The 11,285-nt window shown below is 42.5% G+C and overlaps 1 protein-coding gene and 1 pseudogene across 1 annotated transcript in view; both read left to right on the forward strand.

The window, feature by feature from the left end:
* Positions 1-2,611: 2,611 nt before the first annotated feature.
* Positions 2,612-5,732, forward strand: LOC106586803 (major histocompatibility complex class I-related gene protein-like; annotated as a pseudogene).
* Positions 5,733-6,775: 1,043 nt separating this feature from the next.
* The window catches only part of LOC106586832 (regulator of cell cycle RGCC), an 8,725-nt gene continuing 4,215 nt past the window's right edge, over positions 6,776-11,285 (forward strand). The window contains exons 1-2 of the mRNA XM_014174543.2: positions 6,776-7,032; positions 7,387-7,572. Of these exons, the coding sequence (XP_014030018.1) occupies positions 6,963-7,032; positions 7,387-7,572 (256 nt within the window). The 5' untranslated portion in view covers positions 6,776-6,962. The remainder of the gene's footprint in view (positions 7,033-7,386; positions 7,573-11,285) is intronic.

The raw sequence follows: 11,285 nt of genomic DNA on the forward strand, positions 1-11,285 counted from the left end.
CTCCTGTGGGCAAAAACAGCTTGTTGGTGAGCGAGGTCGAAGGAGAATGGCAAGAACCGTGCAAGCTAACAGGAGGGCCACAAACAGATAAATAACGGTCTAGTACAACAGTGTTGTGCAGAATGGCATCTCGAAAGGCACAACTTGAAAAATCCTTGTCACGGATGCAGCAGACGACCACACCGGGTTCCACTCCTATCAGCTAAAAACAAGAAGAAGCGGCTCCAGTGGGCCCACGATCACCAACACTGGACAAATGAGGAGTGGAAAAACATCGCCTGGAACATGACAGTGAGTTCAGTTTACTTGAGTGTCCTGGTCAGTCCCCAGACCTCAACCCAATAGACCATCTATGGGATGAGATGGAACGGGCTGGTCACAGCATGAATATACCACCGTCCAATCTGCAGCAACTGCGTGATGCCATGGAACGTTTCGGACACCTTGTAGAATGCCCCGAAGAATTCATGCTATTATGGAGGCCAAGGGGATTGTACAATCTTTGCACATTATTATTTTAAAGATTCTTCAAGCTTTGTCCAAAAAAAAATATATATAATTGTATACAGCTATTTTTATGTCTTGCCATAGATTTTCAAGTTGATTTAAATCAAAACTGTAACTAGCCCAGTGTATATTTGGCCTTCTGTTTTAAGTTATTGTCTTGCTGAAAGGTGAATTTTTCTCCCAGTGTCTGTGGGAAAGCAAACTATAGCAGGATTTCATCTAGGATTTTGTCTGTCCTTAGCTCTATTCTGTTTAATTTTATTTAAGAAAAATCTCCCTAGTCCTTGCCGATGACAAGCATAGCCGTAGTATGATGCCGCCACCACCATGCTTGAAAATATGAAGAGTGGTACTCAGTGATGTGTGTGTTGGATTTGCCCCAAACATAATGCTTTGTATTCAGGACATAAAGTTAATTTATTTGCCACATTTTTTGCAGTATTACTTTAGTGTTGTATTGCATACAAGATGCATGTTTTGGAATATGTTTATTCTGGACAGGCTTCCTTCTTTTCACTCTGTCAATTAGACTAGCATTGTGAAGTGACTACAATGTTGTTGATCCATTCTCAGTTGTCTCCTATCACAGCCATTAAACCCTGTAACTGTTTAAAAGTCACCATTGGCCTCATGGTGAAATCCCTGAGCAATTTCCTTCATTTCCGGCAACTGAGTTAGGAAGAACGCCTGTATCTTTGTAGTGACTGGGTGTATTGATACACCATCTGAACTGTAATTAATAACTTCACCATGCTGAAAGGGATATTTAATGTCTGCCTTTTTACCCATCTACAAATAGGTTATTTACGAGGAATTGGAAAACCTCCCTGGTCTTTGTGGTTGAATCTGTGTTTGAAATTCACTGCTCGACTGAGGGACCTTACAGATAATTGTATGTCTGGGGTACAGAGATGAAGTAGTCATTAAATCATGTTAATCACTATTCTTGCACACAGTGTGTCCGTGCAACTTATAATGTGACTTGTTAAGCACATTTTTACTCCTGAAGTTCTTTAGGCTTTCCATAACAAAGGGGTTGAACACTTATTGACTCAAGACATTTCAGCTTTTAATTTTTATTAATTTGTTTAAATGTCTGAAAACATTACTCCACGTTGACATTATGGGGTATTGTGTGTAGGCCAGTGACACAAAATCTCACTTTAATCTATTTTAAATTCAGGATTATTGTCACGTCCTGACCCTTGTAAGATGTCATTTTCTATAGTAGAGTAGGTCAGGGCGTGACGGGGTTGTTTTTGGGTGGTTTTCTTGTTATCTGTTTCTATGTGGTTTTTCTAGGTTTCTATTTCTATGTTGGGGTTATTGGATGATCTCCAATTAGAGGCAGCCGGTCCTCGTTGTCTCTAATTGGAGATCATATTTAAGTAGGGTTTTTTTCCACTTGTGTTTGTGGGTTGTTTATTTTTGAGTAGTGTGTATTTCTCTCTGCGTCACGGTTTTGTTGTTACAAGTAAGTACTTGGTGTATTGCAACGTTTCACAGTAATAATAAATATGTGGAACTACAACCATTCTGCACTTTGGTCCGATCCTTTAAACAGCCGTGACAATTATTCAGTATATAGCATCGTTATTGTTATTTTATTGTGTTACTTTCTTTTACTTTAGTTAATTTTGTAAATATTTTCTTAACTCTATTTTCTTAAAACTGCATTGTTGGTTAAGGGCTTGTAAGTAAGCATTTCACTGTAAGGGCTACATCTGTTGTGTTCGGCACATGTAACTAATACAATTTGATTTGATTTTATATAAAATAATGCAAAGTTGGCTAGAAGCTAGTAGCAGGGCGACCATCTCTGTCGGTGCCATCTTGGCTGAGACAGGAGAGTTTTTGCTAAATGAGACAGCATCCTGATTTGAGCTTGGCACACTAAGTGCCGTAATCAGGAGACAGAAAACCTTTCTATCTGCAGTATTTATCTTTAAAATCCCTTGCTGTGTTTGAGAAACTGTTTACATTGCAGACAGTTCAAAGGTCATCACAGGCTGTTCACCAAGAAAGTGAAAGTGGAAGTGTGCAAGATCTTATTTGAGAGCATAGAAGCGAGGGTACTGAAAAAGTAGTGAGCACTTTCAAAACCATGGGCAAACTGTGTGTCTTTTTGTTAGTTATTTCATTTTACACCATTGTAAACACAGGTAAAATAGAAATTTTATTCTCTGTATATCAGATTTAATTATAAATCTGCTACGAGGATCAATATTCAGAACATAAATAACAGCACCCTATAGGAAGGGAAACGTCAGCGTCAAATGTCACTAGTCAAAAGTGCAGCCAAAACTATTAGCAACATCAAGTTAATTAAGACTTTCTTGTAGTACAGCCTACACTATTTATTGTAGTACAGCCTAGACTAACAGTAGACTATTGTCTATACTACAGGATTTTCAGACATAACCATTGTGAAAATGTTCACTGATCTTGTTTTCACCCTCTCTCAGGTTCAGGATCCCATTCTCTGTGGGCATTTGCAACATATATCTCAGGATAGACACCTTTTCCTTGTGTTTACTGTTGTGTTGATGCTGGATGATATTCAAGTTGGTTACTTTGACTCCAACATTAAACGCTATATCCACAAGGGATATAACGCCTCCGAGGAAACAGAGGTTGAAGAAGCTTATCATATAGCTTTTATATTTGGACCCATGTCCTTCAGCTTGAGAGCGAGATCATCAGAGCTGAAGCGTTTCAATTCCTAGGAAGGTATTCATGTTCAACAGAGGCTGGCTGGGTGTGAGATGTCGGACAATGGAGAACCGGCACTTATCGTATCTAGGGCAGTTTAAATGGAATTTATGCAGATTCAGCAATATATTACAACATGACACATTATTCATACAATTCTGGAAAACTCTTCCCGCCATGGAGTGAGGTGCATCAAACATACAGTATCTCACAAAAGTGAGTATACCCCTCACATTTTTGTAAATATTTGAGTATATCTTTTCATGTGACAACACTGAAGAAATGACACTTTGCTACAATGTAAAGTAGTGAGTGTACAGCTTGTATAACAGTGTAAATTTGCTGTCCCCTCAAAATAACACAACACACAGCCATTAATGTCTAAACCGCTGGCAACAAAAGTGAGTACACCCCTAAGTGAAAATATCCAAATTGGGCCCAAGTGTCAATATTTTGTGTGGCCACCATCATTTTCCAGCACTGCCTTAACCCTCTTGGGCATGGAGTTCACCAGAGCTTCACAGGTTGCCACTGGAGTCCTCTTCCACTCCTCCATGACGACATCACAGAGCTGGTGGATGTTAGAGACCTTGCACTCCTCCACCTTCCGTTTGAGGATGCCCCACAGATGCTCAATAGGGTTTAGGTCTGGAGACATGCTTGGCCAGTCCATCACCTTTACCCTCAGCTTCTTTAGCAAGGCAGTGGTCGTCTTGGAGGTGTGTTTGGGGTCGTTATCATGTTGGAATACTGCCCTGCGGCCCAGTCTCCGAAGGGAGGGGATCATGCTCTGCTTCAGTATGTCACAGTACATGTTGGCATTCATGGTTCCCTCAATGAACTGTAGCTCCCCAGTGCCAGCAGCACTCATGCAGCCCCAGACCATGACACTCCCACCACCATGCTTGACTGTAGGCAAGACACACTTGTCTTTGTACTCCTCACCTGGTTGCCGCCACACACGCTTGACACCATCTGAACCAAATAAGTTTATCTTGGTCTCATCAGACCACAGGACATGGTTCCAGTAATCCATGTCCATAGTATGCTAGTCTTCAGCAAACTGTTTGCGGGCTTTCTTGTGCATTATCTTTAGAAGAGGCTTCCTTCTGGGACGACAGCCATGCAGACCAATTTGATGCAGTGTGCGGCGTATGGTCTGAGCTCTGACAGGCTGACCCCCCACCCCTTCAATCTCTGCAGCAATGCTGGCAGCACTCATACGTCTATTTCCAAAAGACAACCTCTGGATATGACGCTGAGCACGTGCACTCAACTTCTTTGGTCGACCATGGCGAGGCCTGTTCTGAGTGGAACCTGTCCTGTTAAACCGCTGTATGGTCTTGGCCACCGTGCTGCAGCTCAGTTTCAGGGTCTTGGCAATCTTCTTATAGCCCAGGCCATCTTTTTTCAGATGCTCAGAGAGTTCCTTGCCATGAGGTGCCATGTTGAACTTCCAGTGACCAGTCAGTATGAGGGAGTGTGAGAGCGATGACACCAAATTTAACACACCTGCTCCCCATTCACACCTGAGACCTTGTAACACTAACGAGCCACATGACACCGGGGAGGGAAAATGGCTAATTGGGCCCAATTTTGATATTTTCACTTAGGGGTGTACTCACTTTTGTTGCCAGCGGTTTAGACATTAATGGCTGTATGTTGTGTTATTTTGAGGGGACAGCAAATTTACACTGTTATACAAGCTGTACACTCACTACTTTACATTGTAGCAAAGTGTCATTTCTTCAGTGTTGTCACATGAAAAGATATACTCAAATATTTACAAAAATGTGAGGGGTGTACTCACTGTGAGATACTGTATGTAAAAGGCCTTTATCAGACCATTTATCTGAACATTTGCATGGACACTTTAAAAACGTTCCTGGAGAAAGAGAAGAAATGTATAATGCATAAAGTGCATGCCAGAGTCAGGCTCATACAGAAAGACATGTCTGGAGGGGTCCAGCAGATGAGCTGTCTGCCGTTTGGTTTCTATCCCCGCCACATCAACCTGACCCTGCTGAGAGACGGCCGGCCAATTGCAGAACAGGTTTTGAATGGGGGGGCAGCTGCTGCCCAATGGAGACGGCACGTACCAGCTGAGGAAGAGTCTGGTGGTCAGTACACAGGAACTAAGAGAGACACAACTACACCTGCACTGCCTCCCACCTCAGTCTGGACAACACGCTGGATGTCAGCTGGGTACCTGAGTCTGGAGCAGACAGAGTAGGTCTGTCTATCCTGTCAGCTGTACTGGTCCATAACTATTCTAATCTGCATTTCCGTTTGCCTAAGGAAGAGAAGTGAGGCTGGCTCCCAGACATTGTCACAGCTCTCCAACGCTGTTGATGCCCAAGTGGACGAGCAAATTAGCCTGTCTTCACATTCTGCGACCTGATATATTTACTGCTGCCGCTCATGCAGTGACTTTCTCAATTCAAGCTAATCGATAATATGTACAGTAGCCTAATAAAGAGAAGTCTTTGTTTTTTTATGATACAGTAGTGCATTAATGTTTAATAACGTGTACTCAATGCTATGACACTGATTTGTATGTGATATGTAAAATAAATGTTCTATTAAAATTCATAATACAAATAGATCATTAGAGTTTAGTTAATTAGCAATTAGCAGAAGGAAATCTTACCTGGAAGCAAAATAAAAATACCAGGAACACCAATCACACCCTGTCTTTCACACCAGAATACCAGGAACACCAATCACACCCTGTCTTTCACACCAGAATACCAGGAACACCAATCACACCCTGTCTTTCATACCAGAATACCAGGAACACCAATCACACCCTGTCTTTCATACCAGAATACCAGGAACACCAATCACACCCTGTCTTTCACACCAGAATACCAGGAACACCAATCACACACTATCTTTCACACCAGATACCATAGGTTAGGAATCAGTCAGAATCTTGATGGATTGTGTTTCATGAGAGTGGCATACATAAACGAGCTGCAGGGGCTGCAACTCTACTTCATACCAGAAGGTGTCACTCCACACTCAAATGAGGCTACTTACTACCAGTGGCTGACTCGATTAGGATGCTAGATTTATGAATGTAATTCTAGTTCCACTTAATTCTGGCATAGACCACAATGGCACATTTTGGGCAGTTGAAATATGCTGTTGAAAATAAAAGATGTAGCGACAAGTCTCACAATTGACTTTATTTTTTAAAGACTATTGCCAAATCTTAATATTAAGATTGATATTGCAGACATTTCAAATAATCAATTGGTAAATACATTGTTTGTTAGCTTAATTTTCACTTTAAAATGTGTTTAAACAGTTTGACCAATTCGGTTCAAAACCTGCCCAGTAATAAAAGATGGAAAGCTCAGGGTCAGGGATATAAATAAAAAGTAAAGTATTACATGTATACTAGACAAGCATTACATTTCTTATTGCTCAGTGACACACAAGTTGTTCACAAACATAGTTTACGGGAGATGATGCCAGCGAGCGTAACATCACCGTAATCTCCCTAGGAATAGAAAATGGTCACGGACACCGTAAAGTGATGCATAGTGCGTTAACTCTCTCTCTCTCTCCCGCCTCCTCCGAGACACCGCCTCTTCCGTAGGTAGGGAAGAGTTTAAAACCAATCTTGAGACGCGGGACACTTCATAAAAGGGACAGTGCGTCGTTTTCACGGACTAGTAGTGGACAGGATTAGACGGAGAGCAAGAACGGCTTTATTGGGAATACCCGTGGAGTTTATGTTGAATAGTTTCGAGATTCACAAGACAATAAAAATGAAATCTCCAAAGTTGAAGTCTCAAGGCAAATGTGAGTTGAAGAATGCTGACCATCTAATTTGTTCTTGGAATTTCCACTGGACAATACATAATGCATTGAACACTTACCAGGCATGGGGTCAATTGAGCGTTTGCAGAAAAGGAGCCGTAAAGTTATGTCAGTGTGGTTGTTATTCAACATCTGTTACAATTTGACAATGTGTTTACTACAATGTAACATGCGTGTGCGTTGGCGTGTTGCACACGTTTATCAATGACACAAAAACATAGGCCATCAGGTTAGCACGGGATAGGATAAATGAATATAGAGCAATTTATTTCATTAGGATAACTGAAATGAATGAAATAAAAATATAATTTTAATGGGAATGGTTGTTTTCATCAGTTATTTCAGCTACTTTCCTTGAGGAGGAGGATGATCTGTCTGACGTGCTGTGTGAGTTTGACGCGGTGATCGAGGATTTTACGTCCCCGGTGGAGAAAATACACTTCCGCTACGACGAGCACCTGAAGACAGCGAAGAGACGCAGCAGCGCTAGCGTCAGTGACAGCGGCATCAGCGACTCGGAAAGTAAATTAACCACACGCACACACACACACACACACACACACACACACACACACACACACACACACACACATATATATTGTAGCTATTATTATGAAGGATATCTGGAACAGGGGTTGAACCAACGATCTTGATTCACACTAATGTGCCATAAAGGTCCAGACCTTTTGGCAGTGAAATTAAATACAGCAGTACACTCTTAGAAAAAATGGATTCTTCAGCAGTCCCCATAGGGTTGTGAAAAGGTTGTACATGGTACCCACATTTGTATTTTTTATTTAACTAGGCAAGTCAGTTAAGAACAAATTCTTATTGACAATGACAGCCTACCAGGGAACAGTGGGTTATCTGCCTTGTTCAGTGGCAGAATGATTTTTATCTTGTCAGCTCAGGGATTTGATCCAGCACCTGGAACTAAAAGGGTTCTTCAAAGGGTTCTCTTCTTGGGGACAGCCGAAGAACCCTTGCATATATAAAACACTGAAGCAGTGAGAGGTGCTATCAGTAGCCTAGATAAGTTCCTGTTATACAGGGTCCTTGGAGCGTTACAGTTTGCACTGAGACGCACAATTCCTGGTTCTTCGTATAGTGACAGACAGAGCTGATAGGTGATATCTTTCCATGTGTCCAACGAGTGCTATTCCCAGTCTGCTGAAGAATTATATCAGCCGTACACACACACACACACACACACACACACACACACACACACACACACACACACTCTAACCCCCTAACTCTAACTCTCTAAATCTAACCCCGGACACTACCCTTCCTAACCCTCTAACTCTAACCCTGGACACTACCCTTCCTAACCCTCTAACTCTAACCCTGGACACTACCCTTCCTAACCCTCTAACTCTAACCCTGGACACTACCCTTCCTAACCCTCTAACTCTAACCCTGGACACTACCCTTCCTAACCATCTAATTCTTACCCTGGACACTACCCTTCCTAATCCTCTAACTCTAACCCTGGACACTACCCTTCCTAACCCTCTAACTCTAACCCTGGACACTACCCTTCCTAACCCTCTAACTCTAACCCTGGACACTACCCTTCCTAACCCTCTACCCCTAACCCTGGACACTCCCCTTCCTAACTCGTTCTGTAGACGTGGAGTTTCTAGAACACACTACATGATGTTCTCTTTTCACATCATCCCTCGGAAACTCTTAACACTCACATGTGGTTGGGAAATGAAATCAGTGTCCAGTGGGGGAACGGGAGCATATTTCTGTCTGTGTGTAACTGTGTGAGGCTATCACATTTGGGTTAGGGCCCAAGGCGTAGCCAGCTGTGGAAGTACGTCTTTAAGACAGTGTATAGTGTACACACACACACACACAGTATGGTAATGCACAGCTTGACGTCTGAGAGATGGCATAACTGCTTATGACAATAAAATCTAAGAGGGTATAGGCTTCCACAGAGACATGGCTGGGTTGGAATATGGGAGCTTGTGTGCCAAATATGCAGCAGCGGCTCAATCTAACCCCAAGATCTCTGGACTCTGGTCAAGGTGTGTGTGTGTGTGTGTGTGTGTGTGTGTGTGTGTGTGTGTGTGTGTGTGTGTGTGTGTGTGTGTGTGTGTGTGTGTGTGTGTGTGTGTGTGTGTGTGTGTGTGTGGTGGAGGTCAGGGTAGGTAATACTACATAATAAATATTATTTCAGGATCCAGTGGAACTCTTGTGTGAGGAGAGAAACAGAGAGAGAGCTACAGTAGAGAGAGAAAGAGAAAAATAGAGAGAGAAACAGAGAGAGAGCTAGAGAGAGAAAGAGAGAGAGAGAGAAACAGAGAGAGAGAGAGAGAGCTAGAGAGAGAAAGAGAGAGAGAGAGGAGGGGAGTAGAGAGAGAGAGAGAGAAAGATAGCAAGAGAGAAAGAGAGAGAGAGAGATAGGAAGAGTAGAGAGAGAGAGAGAGCTAGAAAGAGAAAGAGAGAGAGAGGAGGAGTAGAGAGATAGAGAGAGAAATAGAACGAAAGAGAGAGAACGAGAGAGGAGGAGTAGAGTGAGAGTTAGAGAGACAGGGAGAGACAGAGAGATAGAGCGAGAGGAGGTTAAGCTGTGTATCTTCTAGTAGTTAGCCATACCATACTCCTAGTTAGACCTGTCAAGAGGGTAATACAGGGACTAAATGACAGACCATTAGACCAGCAGACCTCAATCTGAAAGGAGTTCTAGTACCTTTTGGATTGGAGACAGACCACACTGGGAACTGAATTCATTTCTGTTGGACATGACCATAGTAAAACAACAGCCCCTCCATCTACAGGACTCACCCTGACTTCCGATACATTCCGACTTCATAGTCAAACTAAACTGACCCCTTTCTGTATTTTACTCAGAAGAAACAACAAAGTCACGACTTCCACCGAGGGTGGTTCCTCTCCCTGTTCGGGCGGTGCTCGGCGTCGCCGGCCTACTAGCCGTCACCGATCCATTTTTCTTTTTCCATTTGTTTTATTTTTGTTTTTTTCACACCTGGTTTCACTTGCTTTCATTTCTGTGTGTATATTTTTGCCTGCCTAGGTTTGTGCGGGATTATTTGTCTCAGGTGGCTCGTTGAGGTTGTGCCTCAGTTTATTTCACGTATATACCGATTGTGTATAAGTTTGAGGAGCGTTGTTTTTTCCTCCTTCCGTGAGTAACTGTATCCTCTTTTTGTCGTGGGCGTTGTTATTGGTATTGTACCTGTCTTTTTGTTGTGGACTTGCCTATTAGAAGACGCTCCTTGGACATCTCTGCTCTCCTGCGCTTGACTCCTTCACCTACCTCATAATCAAAACCTAACAAATGATCTCTCCTTCTCCCACCAACATTCCTTTCCCGGATATAAACAAACAGTGAAACATATCTGTCATCTTCTGTGGCTGGCTGAAATATCTACTGTTGAAATTAAAGTGTTTTTTCTGTCTCTTCTGCAGTCAAACAGTCAACTTTTTCACCACACGTCGTCTGAACCAATGTTACCACTGTGGGGGAATGCAGGAGAGAGAGTGGCGGTGTTTGTGTGTGTGTGTGTGTGTGTGTGTGTGTGTGTGTATGTGTGTGTGTGTGTGTGTGTGTGTGTGTGTGTGTGTGTGTGTGTGTGTGTGTGTGTGTGTGTGTGTGTGTGTGTGTGTGTGTGTGTCTACACATTTTACTACACTTGTGAGAACCAGAAGTCCTCACAAGAATAGTAAACCAACTAAAATTCAGAGAAGTGAGGAGATTATGCCAGTCCTCACTTATTAAAAGGCTATTTTAGGGTTACGGGTTAAGGTTTGGAGTTAGGTTTCGTGAGGGTTAAGGTTAGGAGTTAGGTTTAGTGAGGGTTAGGAGTTAGGTTTAGTGAGGGTTAAGGTTAGGGTTAAGGTTAAGGTTAGGGGGAGGTTTAGTGATAGGGAAACATCTCAATTGTTGAAATTATCCTCTTGTTGTCTCCTCTCCTTAATACTTAATCATCGCATTCAGAGAAAGCGAGAGAGAGAGAGACAAAGAGAATCCAGTTGAACATGTTGTTCTGGCCCTGTTTGAGGCCCCTTCACCCTCTACTCCACTCATGTTCCTGCTCTGACCCTCTCACACTAACCAGATGATTACTGTCAAGTCATGAGTTACAAGGGAAAACAAATTAAATGACATTTTGTCACATGCACCAAATACAACAGGTGTAGACCTTACCGTGAAATGCTTACTTACAAGTCCTTAACCAACAATACAGTTCAAGAAA

Source organism: Salmo salar, chromosome ssa25, assembly GCF_905237065.1.
Source record: "Salmo salar chromosome ssa25, Ssal_v3.1, whole genome shotgun sequence".
NCBI lineage: Eukaryota > Metazoa > Chordata > Actinopteri > Salmoniformes > Salmonidae > Salmo > Salmo salar.